An 18,660-nucleotide genomic window follows, 5' to 3' on the forward strand; every position below is an offset into this window, starting at 1 on the left:
GAAATACAACATAGTTCTCAGTCAGTGTACCCCCATCATTAAAATAAATAAATAAATAAATACATGGGGAGGGGGACGGGGGGGGGGGGTTGTTTACCCCACCGACCACCGCATTAGTACATCACGCCCCCCATCCACCTTCTTCCCAAACCACCTCTCGAATAATATTTACAAGAAAAATGTTATCAAATCATTTTTTTGTGGTGAGGGGGCGGGGTGGTGATGAGGATGTTGTGATGTGAGAAAAGGGGCTGATGCTGACAAAAGATGCGGCGCGTGGAAGCGTTGCGGCCCCCGCGGAGCTGCGAGACGCGCACGCACGCTTGCCCGTCGTCTTGTGATGAAGAAGCGAGTGAAAATGGGGAGGGAAAAAAGGGCAAAAACGGAGACTACTCACCCCTTCTTTGTGCTTTATTGTCCTGTCAAGCGGGCCTCTGCGCCATCGATTCTCACTCAGGGCTCCTTTCAGATGCTAAACGCAGGAGCGGGGGGGGGGGGGGGCGTGTGGTGTGTGTGTGTGAGAGGGGTGGGTGTGAGAAACAGACGGCAAGAGTCGATCGCACGACACAAAGGTGCAGGGAGAGAGAGGGGAGAAGAAAAAAAAAAAAAAAAAAAAACACGGATCCACCGTGAGCGTAAGCGGGTGGCAAGGCGAAGAGCGGCCGCCTCCTGAGCATCTTCAGTCGGATAACGCTGGAGGTGAGCCCCGCTCTTCAGCGACGAGCTCTATTCCATAACTACACTGAGTTTAAATGATGTTCGACCGCGAAACAACTTTTAAAAAAAAAACACCACAAAAACGTATTTACAATACTTTTCAACTTTATAAATCATCATAAATTACTTTTTTTTTCCCATTAAAATTACAACTTCTCGTCCGAATGCTAATTTCCACATAAAATTCGTAAAAGCGGTTTCTTGTAAAACGACGTGTGACACGTTCTTTTTATTAAATTGCCGTGATTTTCAAAATTTAGAATACTTTTTAACTTGACTACAGTATTTTTTTATCATCATGTATAACCGCCAGATTCGTTCAAAATTGCAAGTAAATGTAAATCTTTATAATTTACAAAAAAAAAAAGATTGTATCTTTTGCATGTACTCTTAAAAGGGATGCTTGACTCATTGAGCCACTTTCAGCAGTTAAAATATTTTGTCCAGAAGAATTTTATAACTTCATTATTTTTCATGTACAATTAATACATTTAAAAGATTTTTTTTTTTTTTTTACACAAGTAGTTAACGACCTGTTTTCTGGGTTTGGTCAGAAAACTGAGTGAGCCATGATTGGTCGTTACCTACTTCTTCAACACAGGTGATGTTATCTTCAGTTAACAGCAAATGTAAAAAAAAAATATATATAAATGTTTTTAAAGGTATTGTACATGAAAAATAATGTTATCAAATTAATTCTGGTCAATTAATTTTTTACTGCTGAAAATGGCTCAATGAGTCAAGTATCCCTTTAAAACTGCCAGGTGTTAAAATCTACACTCTAAAAACAGTTGGGTCAAAAGTAACCCAATTATGGATCAAAAATGGACTGATCCACTTTATGGGTCAATTTGACCCAACTTTTTGGGTTGTTTTACACAAAATGACCCAGTTTGTTTTACCTACGTAAAGGAGCTGACCAATATTTATAAGTTGTTTTACACTAAAAGACCCATTTATTAACTCTAAATTGGGTCAATTTGACCCAAGTAGAGGATTGGTCCATTTTTTTACCCATAGTTGGGTTATTTTTGACCCAACTTTTAAGAATGTAGCCTAGCGCTGGGTCCAAAAGGGACAGGATCACTGCTGGATTATTTTTTACCCATGGCCATTGGGTTGAGGATTTGACCCAGCATGTTGGGTCAGGATTTTGATCAAACAAGGGGTAAAAATGGGCTATCAGTATTGTAGTTAACAAATACCAATTTGAAAATCACTGTTTTGTCAGGAAAAAAGCAACTTTCCCATGTCAGGGGTCGCCACAGCAAGTCATTTGTATGAATCTTCAACCCAAAATGCTGGGTCCAGAAAATAACCCATTCATCGGTAATAGTAACCCAATCTGCTCAAAATCTACAGCGACATAAATAAAATTGAGAAATGGTAACCTCTTAAAATTGAAAAAAATATATATATATATTCTTGTAACATTGCAATATTTCTCTGATTATTTTGCGGAAATAGAAAATGACTTATTTTGAGTCTAAACAAACCAATGTGAATGTATGACAGTCTTGTTCATAATGTAATTGAAATCTTTATTTTTAACGCAAACCTTAAAATACAAAATATGCCTTCGTTCAAGTGGGAAACAACAAAGTCAACAACGCACACTGGGGTACAGTATATGAAAAGAAGCGACAAGACGACGCGTGGCCCCCGACCGACCCCTTCAGTTGGCGGCCTGCTGGGCCTGACGGCGCAGTAGCACGTAGATCTTCTCCTTGATCCAGTCCTTGTTGTTGGGCTGGTACGTCTGCGTGTCGGCGCGGTACCTGACCAACAAAGTTCAGCGCGGTTTCATGTTATACGGGAGTCGGTAAAGTGCCTCTGATGAGCCCCGCAACATTTCACACACATACCTTAAAATGTAAAAGGAAGTGAGCTTTGAGTATTTGAACTAGAATTCTACCACGGGCAAACGTGAATAGGCAAATTTATGAATTGTGACCCTTTTGCCGTGCTTACACCAGACAGCTGAGATCCGCCAGGTCGTCGATGAAGTCAAAAAGCTGGCTGATGTCGTACGTGATGGACGGACTGTTGGGGTTCATCCTCTTCAGATGCTCCTCGTACATCTTGCACACACCTTTTAAAGACAGATTTGAGTCTTTACTACAGCTGCACACTTTTAAGCATCCTTTTCACATATTTGCGCGAAAAACACCAACACCGAATACAATTTCTTTCTACGCAGTACAACAATGATCACTTTACCTTCCATGCACTCGTTGACAGACTCGTAATCGGCATATGTTCTTCCCTCGGGCCGCTTGGTAGGTTGCACCAGCAGGATGGTGTGAGACTATGGAAAGCATTAACCAAGTGTTAAGAAACCAAATGTCATTCACAGTTATACACTTGATTAAAAAAAAGAAGAAGAAGGGAAGCAGAGTTGCAGCGACATTAATCTTCGGCTGAAAGTAATTCGGTGTCTTATTTATGTAATACTGAAATTAAAGCAGAAATGGACGCGTGATAGTTCTAAATTCCTAGTAAATGGTACAGGTTGCGAGCAACCTGAAGTACACAATGAAGAAAATAAATAACTTGGCAAACATTCTCAACTTAAGTGATGAAATTACTTTTTAGTGAGGAAGGTCATTTATTGATTCCAAAACATGAAAACGCAGTTTATGCCAGGCGTCGCCTGCTGTTAATTCATCAAAGTCTCCGCTTCACTTGGCCATGTTTATGCTAACTTTTAGCCAAAAGCTAGCAAGCGGCGCCGATTTTACTGATTCAAAATACGCAATAAAAATATTGGACCGGGTAACACGTTCGCGGCTGCCACTTGAAACGAAAATGAATTTAGTGAGCATCCTACATACCATGCTTTGAATGTGGTTTGGGCTTGGGTCGGTTTTTGTAAAGGTTTGTCGATCCGTGTCGCGTTTCTGTCGCTGTTGCTTGGACGAGTTGACTTCTGAACCGGAAGTACAATGTTAAAAAAAAAACCGACACAACTATTTGAAGAACTTGAGTTCCGTTTTAAATGTAACTTAATCAAAATTAGTTTTTTTTTTTTTTAAATATGTTCAATAATCAGTGAATGTGTTAAAAAAATGTATGTGAACTTTACATGGGGGGTACTTTTATTATGCTTTAGAAACACTGAACATACGAACACAATAGCCAGGGGGCGCAAATTCACAGTTTTATGTGCGTTCACATTTGTAGACTGTCCCATAGTCCCAAAATATAGTTTGGCTTCATTTTCAAATATGCAATAAATAAATAAATTTGTATTAGTGTATTAACATATGTGAATATACTATTTAGCCAATAACTGATGGATAGTTGCTGAAGCCAAATAAATGAGACAATATATTTTTAGAGCACGCTTCCGTAAAAGGGAAATATGTGGTCCTATATAAATGAAAATAAAACTGTAAATATGTAATTTTGCAGAAAATGGGCAATTCCAAAACAAAACTTTACCAAAAATAATAATCAGTATCAATGTCTTTTTTAAACCGATGCAGAAGAACTTTGCGCTCACATGTGAATTGTTTTAAATGACACTTTATTCTTAATCAAATGTTTTGCGGGTAAATTACACGTCTTTATCCTATCAAGATTATCAACACGATTGCTTGGGGTGTTTGGGACCCAGGAAGTAGCCAACATTAATTTATTTGTTTGTTTGTTTGTTTATATATTTTTTGGAAGTAGCCAGCAGCGAAAAGTTGTCCTCTGAACTCACGCATGAATAAAAAATAAAATAAAATAAAAAATGGTATTTTCATAAAACCAAGTTTCTAACAATAGTTGCCTAATAACATATTAAATTCTGATATAACGTGAAAATATGCGTTTAAGGCGGAACTAACCTGTAAGACAAAATGCGAGGGAGGCTAATTTCGACAGCACAATCCGGAAGTAGGCTGATAGAGAACAGGAAGAACAAAGGAAAGTACTCCGGTTAGGAGCCCGTATTTACCTACTCAGTTGGTCTACAACGCCCAATTCGTCCTTTGCCGTTTGTTGACGGTAAGTTTCAATTATTTGAAGCCGTCTCTTCGGAAACCGCATTCACACTGAGACGTTATACGTGTAAATATTCACCAGCTGGCGCGGGCGGCCGCTGCTGCTTGTTGTGCCGCTATGTCATTGTTGCTAACTCGCTGGCATTAGCGGCTCGGTGAAATGATAACATAACATAGCAGGTGATTGCAGACGTCCAAATATGTCCAATGTTGTCTGTGGCAAACATGTTGTCCCCATGGTGATGTGGAGCACAGAAGTGACAAAAATACTCATTTACATACGCTAACTCATTTGGTATTGTAGCCAAACTGGTCATAAAATATTAACTACAATTGCATCTTTTTTCCTTCTTCGATTTGCAATATAAAAAAAACATTTGGTACGTTTTCAATAAAGAAAAATGGCATCGTAGAGTATAAACACAGAATAAATAATAATAATTAAAAAATACTGTATAAAGTTTGACAGCATCGACGTCAACTAATTTATTATAGCCTACAACCGCTCGTTAGTAATGTTTTATTGAACAAATGGTAACAAAATAAACACATAATAACACATCCATGCGTTGAGCTGCTACATCCACAACTGATGCCCAGGTACTCAACAACACGCTGACTGGCTAACGTTTAGCCAGGTAAGCCAACCACTAATCTCAGCTCACAACGGCCAACTTTTATTTGCTAACTCCCACATCACTCTCCAGGCCATGTCCAGCAATTTAAAGCCACACACGCTCAAAGTCACAGATATTTGGAAGTAGACAGACATTATTTGCTTATGTGGGCCACATATAGTGACCCGATAGGCCTGATCAGGTCAGTTAAAACGCCATTTTTTTTATTTACTAAATATTCTATTTATTTGTAGCTTTTAGGTGTTTTTTTCTGTAAAGACTTGTCATACTAAAATTGTGATTATTCAAGGTAAAATTATGACTTAATTGTCATCTTGTTTCTTGCTTTAGTCTGTGACTGTGCTTTCCTTGAATTGTCATTAGTTAGTCTTATGTGACCCAAATGCTTCCTTTATTCACTTCCTCATGCTTGCCGCCATTTAATGGACGTCTTCAGTGTTAATGATCGGTGAAACTGCTGACACAATCCTGCGCCTTTTCATGTTCGTTCAGGGCAACGGCGACTTCATCATCATTCGCTTTGCATGTGAGGACCAGCGTCGGCACGTCTCAACATGGCCAACGATACTCAAGACGTGGAAAACAACGTGGTGAGTGTCAAACGGAAGCAAAATGATTGCTTAATACAGACTTGCAACGCGTGTGACCGAGTGCGTGTGTGTCACAATGAGTGTGTAATTTCATACATAAAGGTGTGTCCATGCATGCACAGTCAAAGTCCACTTTTATAAGCACCATTGTGGAGTAATTTGATTTGCGGTAGCAATGCTTGAACATAAGCACTTGCGCTCTCTCACAAACACACTTTGATATAAACGCTCACTTCATGTTTATTTGTAGGCAGCATCGAGTACAGACACGTCTGTCTTGTACTTCAGCAAATGTTACGTCCCTCGCGCCACCTGACTCCTATTTCAGCAATAGTTGCTCTTGTCACCGTTACTCTTGCACTCATCGCATGTGTCCGGATTTGGTCATAAACTTGGTCATCCAAGCCTGCCCGCCAACCTGTGAGCGGTTATCCATGGATTTATTTGCATCTGGCCTTTTCAGGACCAACAGGATGCCAACGGTGGCACTGAGCAGAACCAAGGCGACGGGACCACCAGAGTTCGGTCCAGGGGTGGCTCAGGGGCAGGATCTGGGGGTCCGGAGCAGAACGGCCTGCCCCCCTCCGCCAGGCCCCCCCGCGTGGCGGAGGCCGACGAGGAGGATGATGAGGAGTTGACGCTCAAGTATGGCGCCAAGCACGTCATCATGCTCTTCGTCCCCGTGACGCTGTGCATGGTGGTCGTCGTGGCGACCATCAAGTCGGTCAGCTTCTACACGCAGAATGACGGACAGAGGCTGTGAGTGGACAAGAACCTGGCGCGGCCACTTGGTGGCGCCATTGCAGTATTTCGTGCACTATCCCATGGGTTCTCAAACTTTTTCAGTGTTGGGGGGAAAATGAACGACCCTCTCATAATCCTAATGCTAAGTACACATAATTATTATCTGTACCCTTAAATAGCAATTAAGTAGAATTAAATAATAATATAAAAAAGCCATTAAAAACTTACCTGTTGACCAGAAAAAGTAAAAATGCTACAATAACAAATTTATATTTGATAATCTATGATTATGTTTTCAAGAACAATGGCACGGTTAGCTTGGACCAAAGTATGAAAAGTCAGAATTTGGTCTAGAACTAAAGAGTATTCCTGTAAAAATATATCTTTTGTTCAAGCTGCAATATGGAACTTTATTCCCCAAAATAACTTTACAGTAAGCTTTTTATTTGACCATTTATGACTGAAATGCCTTCTAATTAGTAGATTAACACCTTAGCTGTTCACAATGGAGACTCCTGCAAGCCTCTGGCCAACAGTTTTCAGACCGGATTCGGGTTCGAATTTCCCGCGCCCCGTCCGCGGATGTGACGTCATGTGTATGTGAAGAACCATATGTGCAGTTTCATTTTTCGTCAGCAGGTGGCAGTAGTGATTCGAAATGGAATATTTTACATTCAGTAGCTTTACCTTTTTTCTCGGAAAAAAAAAAAGTTTTCTCCTGTAATAATCCGCTTTTAGTTCTAGAAAAAAAAAATATGACTATAGTATTGTAATAATATGCGTACTGTTGAAAATAATGTTTAATTCATAATGGCATGTCATATTTATGTGATTCGTCACAATCATATCAGAGTTTTAATTGGCCCAAAGGTGAAGTAAGGAAGAGTAATTGATTTATAAATTGGTTTTAGCGTCAATCGCCGTATTCTTTCTTGTTAAAGAATGCCTTTTTTTTTTTATTTTGCTGACCCTCAGTTACAACTCACAGTTTTGGGAAGCACTGCACTCGCCAAACATTTTCAGCTCAAGTTGGCCATTTTTCGCGGCTAATTGTTCTAATCTAATGATGATGTACCCGGCCGCCAGGATCTACACGCCGTTCACGGAGGATACGGACACGGTGGGCCAGCGGGTGCTGAACTCCATCCTCAACGCCACCATCATGATCACCGTCATCATCGTCATGACGCTGGTGCTGGTGCTGCTCTACAAGTACCGCTGCTACAGGGTACGTCACGCCCGACACTTTCACGCTGAGACGCGGCAAAAAAAGAAGCACCGATAAGAGCTTTTTTTTGAGGGGGGGGGACGAAATTATGACTGTTTCTCTCTTGTAACAACAGTGAGTTTAGTCTCTTAAAATTACTAAAGATTTTTCGTAAATTGACTTTTTGGCTGTAATTAGACTTGTGTTGTATTAATAGTACAATTTTAGTCATAAAATTAAAAATCTCGTAAAATGGCTGTTTTGTACTGAAATTGTGACTTATTTTCTGCAAAAGTTCATATTTTACTTACTTTTTTAAAAACAAGTGTACTAAGATAGAATAATTCTTGTAAAACCACAAGTTTATGTAAAATTAAAATTTCTGACTAAAATGTACCTTTTTAAAACTAATTAAAAAAATTCCCATGTTAATAAATGTACAACTTTTCTATTCTAGTAAAGTGTTTACTTTTTTCAACCCCCAAAAATATTTTTGCAATAATGATGCAATTTTATTCCTCAAAAGTTACATTTTCCTCTGTCATAAAACAGTATTTTTTTTTTTGCACCTAAAATAAAATTCAAAGTAAAACTTAATTCTTATTTGGCTAAAGTCACGCCTTTTCCCCCATAATAGTGCTGTTGTCCTACAATATTTCCCCCCCATAAAATAGTGACTTTTTTCCTTGTTACAATGTGACTTATTGTAAAATAAAAATAAAAATGAAATAATACTAATTAATTTTTTTTCTCATGAAATTCCAGCTATAGTCTCCTTAAATTAAGATTTTTTTTGCTTTGCTAAAATGATCCCCTATCGATCCCATTAATATAACACAGTGTCACATCAGGCAGTGTGAAAGGGGCTTTAAACTGCAAAACAGCTGAAGCAGAAGCATCTAAAAAAAAAAAAAAAAGACTTTTCAGCTGGCAATGTTAACACTTGACTTGTTCTTCTTTAGGTGATCCAAGGCTGGCTCTTCATCTCCTCCTTGCCCCTGCTCTTCTTCTTCTCCTACCTCTACCTCAAGTAAGCCCCCCCCCCTCCTCTCATTTCACCCATCCTCCATCTTACATCATATCCTACCCTCTTGACGCCACCAGGGAGGTGTTCAAAACCTACAACGTGGCCATGGACTACGTGACGCTGGCGGTGGTGGTGTGGAACTTCGGCGTGGTGGGCATGCTGTGCATCTACTGGAAGGGGCCGCTGCGCCTCCAGCAGGGCTACCTCATCATGATCAGTGCTCTCATGGCGCTGGTCTTCATCAAGTACCTGCCCGAATGGACCGCTTGGCTCATACTCGCTGTCATATCCGTCTACGGTGAGTATGACCCACCTTGAGTCAACCCCCCCACCCCCCCACACACACACCCTGCCGAGACTTTTTTTTAACCCAGCCGCCGCCTCATGACCATTTCTGTTTTCAGATCTGTTGGCGGTGCTGTGTCCCAAAGGCCCTCTGAGGATCCTGGTGGAGACGGCTCAGGAGAGGAATGAGCCCATTTTTCCTGCCCTCATCTATTCATGTAAGGACATTTCGGACACCTAAAAGTACAACACTATGGCTGGGAGATTATGGACAATAATAATAATCACAGTTGGTTTTATTGATATTGAAATCATGATTAACTCATTCACTGCCATTGGCGGCTGTAGATGTCAAAAATTCGTTTGAACTATTTCTATTAGTTTAACATTTTTTCCACTTTTGTCAACAAGAGTATGAAAACCTAGATTTTTTTATTTATTCTACATTTAGAGCAGTTTTATAATTTATGATTAATCGTGAAGTTATGCGATTAATTATGAATACATTTTTTAATCGCCTGAAGCCCCTAATTTTTAAGTATTTTTTCTATCTTTTTTTTATTGTAATTAATTGCATTACTTCAATAGTTAACTCACAATTAATCAAAACTTTTATATCTGTTCTAAATGTACAATCTGGATCAAGTCTGGATTAAAAAAAGACGCCGCTCTAATGTGATAAAACAATAAGATTTTGAATTTATTAAATGGGTCCTGATGTTACGTTAACATTGCTGCAAAATGGTCAATCCGGTTCAGATCCAGATTAAACACATTTTGACATCTTCAAATTGGGTGAGATTAGACAGAAATAGAAGCTTGCGAACGTCAGAAACCTTATTTTCCTTGTTGCATTCACAAAGCGTGCAATCTGGATCAGGTCTGGATTAAAGCGGCATGATGATGATGTCGTGTTTTGTTCTAATTGGACAAGACCCTATTCTGGGGGCTTTATGGAAAACTATGACATTAACATAGTCATTAGAGCATTCTGCAAGTTGTGTTTTTCGCCTTGAGTGACGGGGTCGCATCAAACGCTGCCGTTGGGGTCATACGTGACCCACATGCCGCATGCTCACCACACTTGCTTTAGAGCCGCAACCTCAGGCGTGTTCTTGTAAACATTAACGAGCATTTAGGGATCACGATAACACGTGTGTTTCAGTGTATCAACCACGGGGGTACATATCATGCGTGTTTTTGGCATGTGGGAGGAAGCCACAATAACACAGGAAGAACACGCGAGAACCCAGATTAGAAGTGTCAGTACATTCTTGCCGGCAGCCACGCTGGCGTTTTATAGAAATAACGCAAGAAGAATGTGAACTTTCCGTCCTCCCGCAGCAACCATGGTGTGGCTGGTCAACATGGCCGACGCGGACACGTGGCCCAAGAGGACCCCCGACGACACGACGGCGCCTCAGCCCGAGCCTCAAGCAGGTGAGCGCCGCCTCCCGTCCGATCGCACGCGTCCACGTTGCTGACGGACGCCCGTGCGCAGCTTCGGCGGCGCCGGCCAGTCCGTCGGGGGACAACGGAGGCTTCACGCCGTCCTGGGTGAGCCACCAGGAGCACCAGCTGGGCCAAATGCAGTCCACCGAGGACACCCGGCGGCACATCCAGCAGATGCCCTCGGACCGGCCGCCCGTCGAGGATGACGACGAGGAGCGTGAGTGGAAACCTTTTAATGCAGCAAAAATAGGGAAGGGTTTGGCCAAAAGTATTCATCATCGTTGACCAACGTGAACCACACAAACAATCAGTCTGCTTTCACGGAGGACGACAAAGATCTCCTGTTGAGAAGCTGAAATTCCAAATTTGGGCAATTTTAAAACAGTTATGTAAACGATTAACTCATTCACTCGCAGCCATTTTCACTAAAACAACCCAATTCAATTTGTTTGACTGGGTTTTGACTGATTTTGCAAGGCCCACAGAATATTGTGTTCTATTGCTAAAAAAAACATGGAACCTACCAAAAGAAAGATTAGAGTCTCTTCTTTCATCAGGGAAAAAAAGTATATTTCTATCTGTTTCCGTTTTGCAGCAATTAGCATTAGAAATATAGCTAAGTTTCATCATTATTCACAAATGTATTTAGAAATCTGAGTAATTGAGGGTTTTTTTTCAACATGGTCCTGATTTATTTCCTAAGCTCTGCTGCCGCCTGCTGGCCGTTTGTGTAATAATTACCATTTCTTCAAACCGTTCTTTGCAGTTGAGAGGCTGCATCAAAGCCTTCTGTATGCTCTAGCATTAAAAACATAAACACATTTAAAAAACGTATAAATACGTCTTTGGAGCACTTACAACCTTTAAAATAGAACGTATTTATACGTTTTGGGGAGTAAATGAGTTAATCATGATCAAAAATAATAATTGCGCTGTCGATTTGATTTCGATTAATGGCTCAACTTTACTGGTGTTAATTTTATCCGCCATTTTTAAATTTAGTCTGTTTTAGTCCAGTTTCAATCACGCTTGTTAGTCTTTATCATAGTCAGTCAACCTCATTCCATTTTTATTTAGTCCATTTTTAGTCGACTAGAAATCTAGCATTTTAGTCTTAAGAAAATATTATTTTATTCTTCTGGTTTTAATCAGGACAATCATTTTACCCCTGTGTATTTTTTTGTCAGCAGATTATGTTGAACATTTTGGTTCTCAAAACTTTTTCACACAAAATGTTCTCTCCTTTTTGATGATAAACAACTTGACACACAATTACAGTATATCAACAAGCGGCTACAATGGCTCAATGCTACGAGCTAGTAAATTAGCCAACATTCGTTTAATGAGAGTTTTAGTCGGGTGAAAAATGTGCGTTGACTAAATGATTTTAGTTTAGTTTTGGTTGCTGAAATGAACACTATACTCATGAGGAGGGGGCAACAAGGGCCATTCAGGGTGAAGGGCATCTCGGGACAAGGGGCGCTAATGACACGGGGCGGTGCGAACGAGGGGCCGTCATCACATTGTGGCAGGGAGCCCGCGCACGCGTGGTGGTCACGTCCGCCCCCGCTGTATCCCCAGGGGGCGTCAAGCTGGGCCTGGGAGACTTCATTTTCTACAGCGTGCTGGTGGGAAAAGCCTCGGCCGCCGCCAGCGGCGACTGGAACACCACGCTGGCCTGCTTCGTCGCCATCCTCATTGTGAGTGGCCGCAAAGCCGCGCTCCACCCCCGGCGGCGCCGTCGTAAATAAGCCGCCGGCTTGACGTAACCGCCCACCCCTCCTCGCACCCCACCCGCCCCTCCCTTGTGTGGCGTGTGGTTTCTCCCTCCCGCAGGGTTTGTGTCTGACGCTGCTGCTGCTGGCCATCTTCAAGAAGGCGCTCCCCGCGCTGCCCATCTCCATCTTCTTCGGCTTGGTCTTCTACTTTGCCACCGATAACCTGGTGCGCCCCTTCATGGACCAGCTGGCGCTTCACCAGTTCTACATTTAGCAGGAACAAACTTTCTCCTCATGAAAAACTTGCCTGTGACAGGACGGGATGAGTCGTTTGTTCCAGCTGAGAGGAAGGGAGGGCGTTCCTCGCTGTTTTTTTATTTTTTTTATTTTTTTTTGATCCAACTCCTGTCTCAGGCTAGCAACGCAAAACTCTGATTGACTCCCAGCGAGAATGTTTTTCCACCTTTTTTTTTTAATTTACGCCGAGACGGAGCCTTTCCGGTTCTTCTACGACCGGGGCAGCAGGTGCCTTGCTCAGGGACACCAGGAAGTCGCTTTCAGCGCCGCGACTGTCAAAGCTGTCCAACTCGCTCCCGCCCACAAACACCAGGATCTTCGAAATAAGAGTCCAGATCTTACGGCCCCTTTCACACATATACTGTCTCCTTTTTATTTTTTTATTTTTTATTTTTTAGACCCTTTTCCATCCTCTCTCACTGAGGCAATGTCCCGCCTTGGAAAAAGGGGTGTCAAGTTTCACCTTTTCTTTCCACATTTCGCTGTATAAAAATAATGGGTTGGGGGGCAAAATCAACCCAGCTTCAGAAGTAGTACCAGAGCCGTAACAGCGTGAAAGGGTATTTTGCAACGTCACAACCGGCATGTAATGTTTATCACTGTCCGACCGACAAGCATTTTTATATGCCGGCATCAGTCGGCACGGGAATATTCCAACTTTGTAGGTAGTGTTGCGTGTAAGGGTAGTCAACCAGGGAATATCTGCGTGTAAGGGTATAGCGGTGTTAAAGGGTGCCACAGTTCAACCGAATTTTCTGTGTTTGTATCAACCAACATGGAATGGGGGTAAAAATCTAAGACGCCTAAAGTCGGCATTTTCACTGGCGGCAATTTTGCGGGATTTGGATGTGAAATGCCCGACAGGTGACGCCGACACGGAATTTTTTGGGGCAGCTCGTATGGATGAATGTGGCAGTGCCCCCGGGACAGTGTAAAGTTCAATACGCACGACATCACACATGCAGTCCAAGAGCCGTGGAAGGATTTGAACAGCTTGAATATGAATAATAACAAGTAGTGATGCGTACGACGCCGCGTCATCGCTTTTCTTCTCATACACGCATTTTTTTTAGTTTGACGGACAGTTTGGGCTGACTTTGCTTTATTTTGTGTCCTTTAACATGCATCGTGTCTTTTTGCGAGTTTAAATGTGTTCACTTGGTTCTGTTTTTTTAAATAAACAATCACTGAAGTCAATGCAATTCTTTGTTTTCACCTTTCAATCAAAATGGGACCCTTGAAAGCGTTTTGGTGAAATACCGCAATTTAAAAAAAAAAAAAAAAAAAAAAAGTTTGAGGCATTATTTGTACAATATTTCTTTGTTCTGGACTTTTTGAAGGCAACTAAGCTTTTGGGGACTTTTTCAACACTGCTTGGTAGGACAATCAGTCTATAATCCAAAATTTGGATGGCATATATTGGAGAAATGTGAAATGAGTTTTTGATGTATAGTATGCCCCTTTTGGGCACGTTTTGAAGGCGTTTGATGCAGAATCAATTTAGAAATTGTCATTTTTGTAGAAACTTTTGAACGCCTTTAAATAAGTTTACAGGAGGTTTTGAAGGCGGTTTGTGTAGAATATTTAAATTTTCAAAACGTTCAAGGCATTTTGTAGACATTTCAATATTTAGGATTGGCGAGCCATTCTTATAGTAAAAACCTGTTTTTACTATAAGAATTTTTACAAATGTTTTTAATGGCATTTTTTGACTAATCAGTCAATTGTGGGGACTTTTGAAAGGCTTTTTAAGTCAAAGAACCTGAATTTTCAGGACTTTTCGGAAGCCATTGAATATATAAATTAACATTTCAAAGGTGTTCCTTAAGGCATTTTTTTCTTACATGTCAATTTTGAGGACTTTTGGAATTTTTGTGAATTTGTCAAATACGTCTGTTTTGTAATAACTTTCAGGCCTTTTGGAAGCCATTTTAGGTTGAATATGTCCATTGTCTGTATTTTCTTAAGGCATTTTATTCAAACATGTCCCTTTTGGAAGCTTTTTATGTAGATTGTCATTTTTCAAAACTTTGAAGGCATTTTTGTAGAACGCTCAATGTTCATGTGTTTTGGGGGATCATTTTGAGGACGTTTCGTTGATAAATCCATTTTGGGGACTTTTTTCAAGTTAATTTAGGAACCTTGATTTTCAGAACTATTTCAAACAAAAAAAATACATCCATTTCCAGGAGTTTTGGGAGACACTTGCAAGACGACGGCAAATGTAATTTTTTATTTTTTTATTTTGATGAACCTCTTTTCAGGACTTTTGGTAGCCGTTTTAAATTGATCACATCTGAAAGAAAACGATCCTTAAGTTTTCCGCGTGTTCGTAATGTTGATTTTTTATTTTTTTTTTACACAGGAGAGCTCAGTATTGTTCATTCGATTTGACATCATCATTGCTCTCCTTTCTTTTTTCTTTTTTTTAACCCAACAAATCAATTAAAAAAATTTTTAATAAATGTTTTTTTTTTTTTTATAATACATATACATATATATATATATACATATACACACATATATATATATATATATTTATTTATTTTTTTATAATTTTTTTTATAATGTAATGTTGATTTTCTGAATACAGACTGGAGATCGGTGAACAGGTCCTTCGAAGGATTTATTTTGCAGAAATTTCTGGACACAGACAAGATACAGTTTTAAATTTATCACATCCAATCTCAATATCTTGAATCCATTTTTTTGTAAAAAGCCCAATTTTTAGGACATTTCAACACCTTTTATGGCTAAATTTCCAAACTTCTTCAAGGCATTTTGTGCATTGTGTCCATTAATGTTGAATATCAGCATTTCTTAAAGAATTGATCCGTTTTGGGGACTTTTCAAGGCAATTTAAGTACAACATGTCCAAAGCTGTTCTGGGGATAATTCCAAGCGGCATCTCAAATCCTCGGCATCACCCAAGATAGATCCCCTAATGAGATTAGCGTGTTGGGAAGAACCAGGAGGATATTAGGTGAGAATAACCGCCAGTGTGGGGAACTGCAGTCACCTAAACAAACGTTGACGATACGAAGATGTCCCAGGACAAGCTGGAGGGCCTGGTCCGCCGCATGGAGGACACGCTGTCCGAGATGGAGCAACTGAAGGCGCACTGCGGCCGGCAGAACGACGAGCTGAGCCAGCTGGTGGTGGAACTCCGGCGGGAGAACCAGGAGCTGGTGGAGAAGTACGGACAGCTGGCCGGGGACATGCGCGAGGCCCGCGAACTCATCGACCAGCTCCAGGACACCAAGTACGCCTTCAACGCCAAAGAGCGGCAAGCGCACAAGCTCAGCCGGCAGCTCTGAAGGTTTTGTTTGTAGCCGTCCGGCGAAGGAAGTGGACGGTCAGCTATTTTGGGGCACGGAACTAAAAATACTCCGTCACCGCAGCGCACACAAACGGAGCGGATTGGACTGAAGAGAAATGTGTTAAGAGTCTTTTAGGAAGCAAAATGCAATAAATTGGTTGAATTTCAAAGGTTTGTTTTTCCCTCTTTGATGTTTACAACACATACAGATTTTTTGGGGGACAAGTTTTTAATGTTGACCATTTTACGCCAAAAATATTGCATCATCAGCGCATTGCTGCCATACCAGAGGAAAAATGTTACGTGATGAATTTCACATTAAAATTTTAAATTATTGCGTTACCTCCAAAATGGTGAAACTCCACACCAAAATATTAGGGGTGGGAATCTTTGAATGTCTCACGATTCGATTACGCCTTTTGGGTCTGCGATTCGCCATCTTTGTTGTTTACATTTGCCTCAAATGCTTTGAGGGCGGAACTGGTTCACTCCACTTCAAGTTAAACAAATCTGACTTCAAACCCTCCTCGAATGCATCGTAAAACCGCCATTTTGACTTGTGACGCCATTTCGGAATTGTCAATTGCCCTAATTGGAAAGCGGCTCAGAAATCGCTTCAACCTGCAACTGAGTTCACTTGTCATTGAGTGTTGAGAAGCCCGGTACAAAACGACATCTTGGCCGTTTTAACGTCTTCTGAATTTTGTGATAAAACCAAACCGTGACTGCGTCTCCACTGTTCAACGCAGGGATGGAAATATTTTCTCTTTCTCTCTCTCTCTCTCTCTCTCACTCTTTCTCTCGCTGTCTCTCGCTGTAAATCTCTCTCTCTCTCTCCCTATCTCTCTTTCGCTCTCTCTCTCTCTCGCTGTCTCTCTCTCTCCCTATCTCTCTCTGGCTCTCTCGCCCGCTCTCTCTCTCTCCCCCTCTCCCGAAGATCCAAGGTCAACTCTTTCCAATTTTCCACACGAACGCAACGTAACCAAAGTCGCTGACGGGCGATTATTGCGCTATACAATCAGCGGGGGTATAAAAAGCCTGCTTGACATTGTGTGCTATAATCACGCGCCACCACCGGCTGCTGCGTGGGAGAGCTTAACACTCGCAAATGTTGGCCCCGAGTCACCTCCCTTGAGAAAAAGAAGAAAAAAAGTTGTTGTTTTTTTTTGTTGGAGGGGAGCGTGGTTTTCAACCATTTCGCTGAGAAGTGCACGGCGTAAACACTTAACGCGCGCGCACACGTGGTTTGGACCGCTTACACTGGTAATGATCTTGTCAAGGGAGGTCTCACTCCTCCTCTGTGAACGGCATCCACGTCCAAATGTGACAATTATACTTTACAGCCAATGTTTATTTATACACAACAGCTCATTGCGTCTCTTTTTTTTTCTTTTTTTTTTTAAAGAGTAATGGGTGTACACTCGCCATTTCCTCTTTAAAATTGCCAATTAATCCTGTTTCGCTGTTATTTTTGTGCACGTTTGGACCAAAAAAAACGAAAATCCCTTCGATGTGCCGTCCCTTTGATTTTGATGGAAAAATGCTAATTAAAGGGCCTGATTGAAGGTTTAAATGTTGCTTAATCATAAAAGCAAAGCCAAATTGTCGCTTTGGGAAGGTCTTAAAAAAAAAAAAAAACACCAACAAGCCCATGAACTACATTCTAAGCTTTTCGTCAAGACACGCACAAACACTTTTGGGACAACATGAGGACATTTATAAGTGGGAAAATATACGGTATATTCGTAAGTTTACATGAGGATACAAAGAATGAATAGATGGGGAAAAAAGCACCACTTGTTTGAACACATCCACTTTAAAGTGAGCAAAAGTATTGGGACAGATATTATTAAATTAACGTAAAGTGAATCACATGTAATATTTGGGTTAGGGAAAGAAATTAATATTGCCTGCAATATTTTGGGTGGGATGCATTGTGGTCGCCTAGCAACACCAGTCTCTCGAACTTGTTGACTAAATGAGCTCATCACAATATTAGAAAATGAAAGTGGACATTCAGCGTTTATTTATGAACTTGTTTGTTTCATGTCATTAATTTACGAAGGCATTTTTATGAATGGCACACTTTCTCACCATCTAAGCGTCATAAATAAAAGTTTCCCCTCGACATAGTTCGACCATTCCCATTGTAAATCATCACATCGGCTATCATTTAGCACAAACATGATGAACTTTGATTATTATTTTTAATCAAGGCCAGGACATCCATGAATAAGGTAAAAAAAAAAAATACATTAAATTAATTATTTGAGGTAGTAAATACAATATATAAAGAAAGAAGCTCCTCCCTATTTTACATAACAGCTTCTGAAAATGGATGCATATCAATTCCAAAAGTCCTCTTTTTGTTCGCCTCGCGTCTGAAAATAAATTCTCCCCGGGCCTTGAGAACCTCGACCCAATTAGTAGTTTGCGCTCCGTTCAAACGTAAAGAGCCCGTTATTTGAAATATAAAAAGCGAGGCATTTAAATATAAAATGAGGCTTTTGGTCAACTTGTAATCAAATGACAAAGTGGGCGTGAATAAATGATAGAACAGCGCATGCAGTACTTGTATATGATGATGATGATGATGATGTGCTCATCATCCTGGTTCAGTCCAAGTTGTCGCGGTGCTGGCGTGTCACCCTGCTATTACGCACACGCCATAATA

General features: G+C 40.8%; 3 protein-coding genes across 5 annotated transcripts in view; 1 reads left to right on the forward strand and 2 right to left on the reverse strand.

The window, feature by feature from the left end:
- The window catches only part of LOC144046612 (BRD4-interacting chromatin-remodeling complex-associated protein), a 14,235-nt gene extending 13,695 nt beyond the window's left edge, over window positions 1-540 (reverse strand). For both annotated transcript variants that reach the window (XM_077560033.1, XM_077560031.1), the window contains exon 1: window positions 398-540. The gene's annotated coding sequence lies outside the window, so the exon portion shown is untranslated. The remainder of the gene's footprint in view (window positions 1-397) is intronic.
- Window positions 1-13,864, forward strand: part of psen1 (presenilin 1) — a 16,354-nt gene extending 2,490 nt beyond the window's left edge. The window contains exons 1-11 of one of the 2 annotated variants that reach the window (XM_077560039.1): window positions 4,582-4,713; window positions 5,840-5,937; window positions 6,401-6,696; window positions 7,768-7,909; window positions 8,851-8,918; window positions 8,993-9,213; window positions 9,320-9,418; window positions 10,545-10,640; window positions 10,702-10,869; window positions 12,234-12,352; window positions 12,489-13,864. In XM_077560039.1, the coding sequence (XP_077416165.1) occupies window positions 5,902-5,937; window positions 6,401-6,696; window positions 7,768-7,909; window positions 8,851-8,918; window positions 8,993-9,213; window positions 9,320-9,418; window positions 10,545-10,640; window positions 10,702-10,869; window positions 12,234-12,352; window positions 12,489-12,644 (1,401 nt within the window). In that variant the 5' untranslated portion in view covers window positions 4,582-4,713; window positions 5,840-5,901 and the 3' untranslated portion in view covers window positions 12,645-13,864. Of the gene's footprint in view, window positions 1-4,581; window positions 4,714-5,839; window positions 5,938-6,400; window positions 6,697-7,767; window positions 7,910-8,850; window positions 8,919-8,992; window positions 9,214-9,319; window positions 9,419-10,544; window positions 10,641-10,701; window positions 10,870-12,233; window positions 12,353-12,488 lie in introns of those variants that run through there. The other variant, XM_077560040.1, reaches the window with a different exon arrangement.
- On the reverse strand, window positions 2,245-3,670 carry LOC144046721 (enhancer of rudimentary homolog). The gene is made up of 4 exons (XM_077560041.1): window positions 3,552-3,670; window positions 2,938-3,025; window positions 2,689-2,809; window positions 2,245-2,495 (listed from the first exon to the last, which is right to left on the reverse strand). The coding sequence occupies exons 1-4, from the start codon at window positions 3,552-3,554 to the stop codon at window positions 2,393-2,395; spliced, it is 315 nt and encodes a 104-aa protein (XP_077416167.1). The 5' UTR covers window positions 3,555-3,670; the 3' UTR covers window positions 2,245-2,392.
- Window positions 13,865-18,660: the final 4,796 nt, after the last annotated feature.

This window comes from Vanacampus margaritifer, chromosome 1 (assembly GCF_051991255.1).
Source record: "Vanacampus margaritifer isolate UIUO_Vmar chromosome 1, RoL_Vmar_1.0, whole genome shotgun sequence".
NCBI lineage: Eukaryota > Metazoa > Chordata > Actinopteri > Syngnathiformes > Syngnathidae > Vanacampus > Vanacampus margaritifer.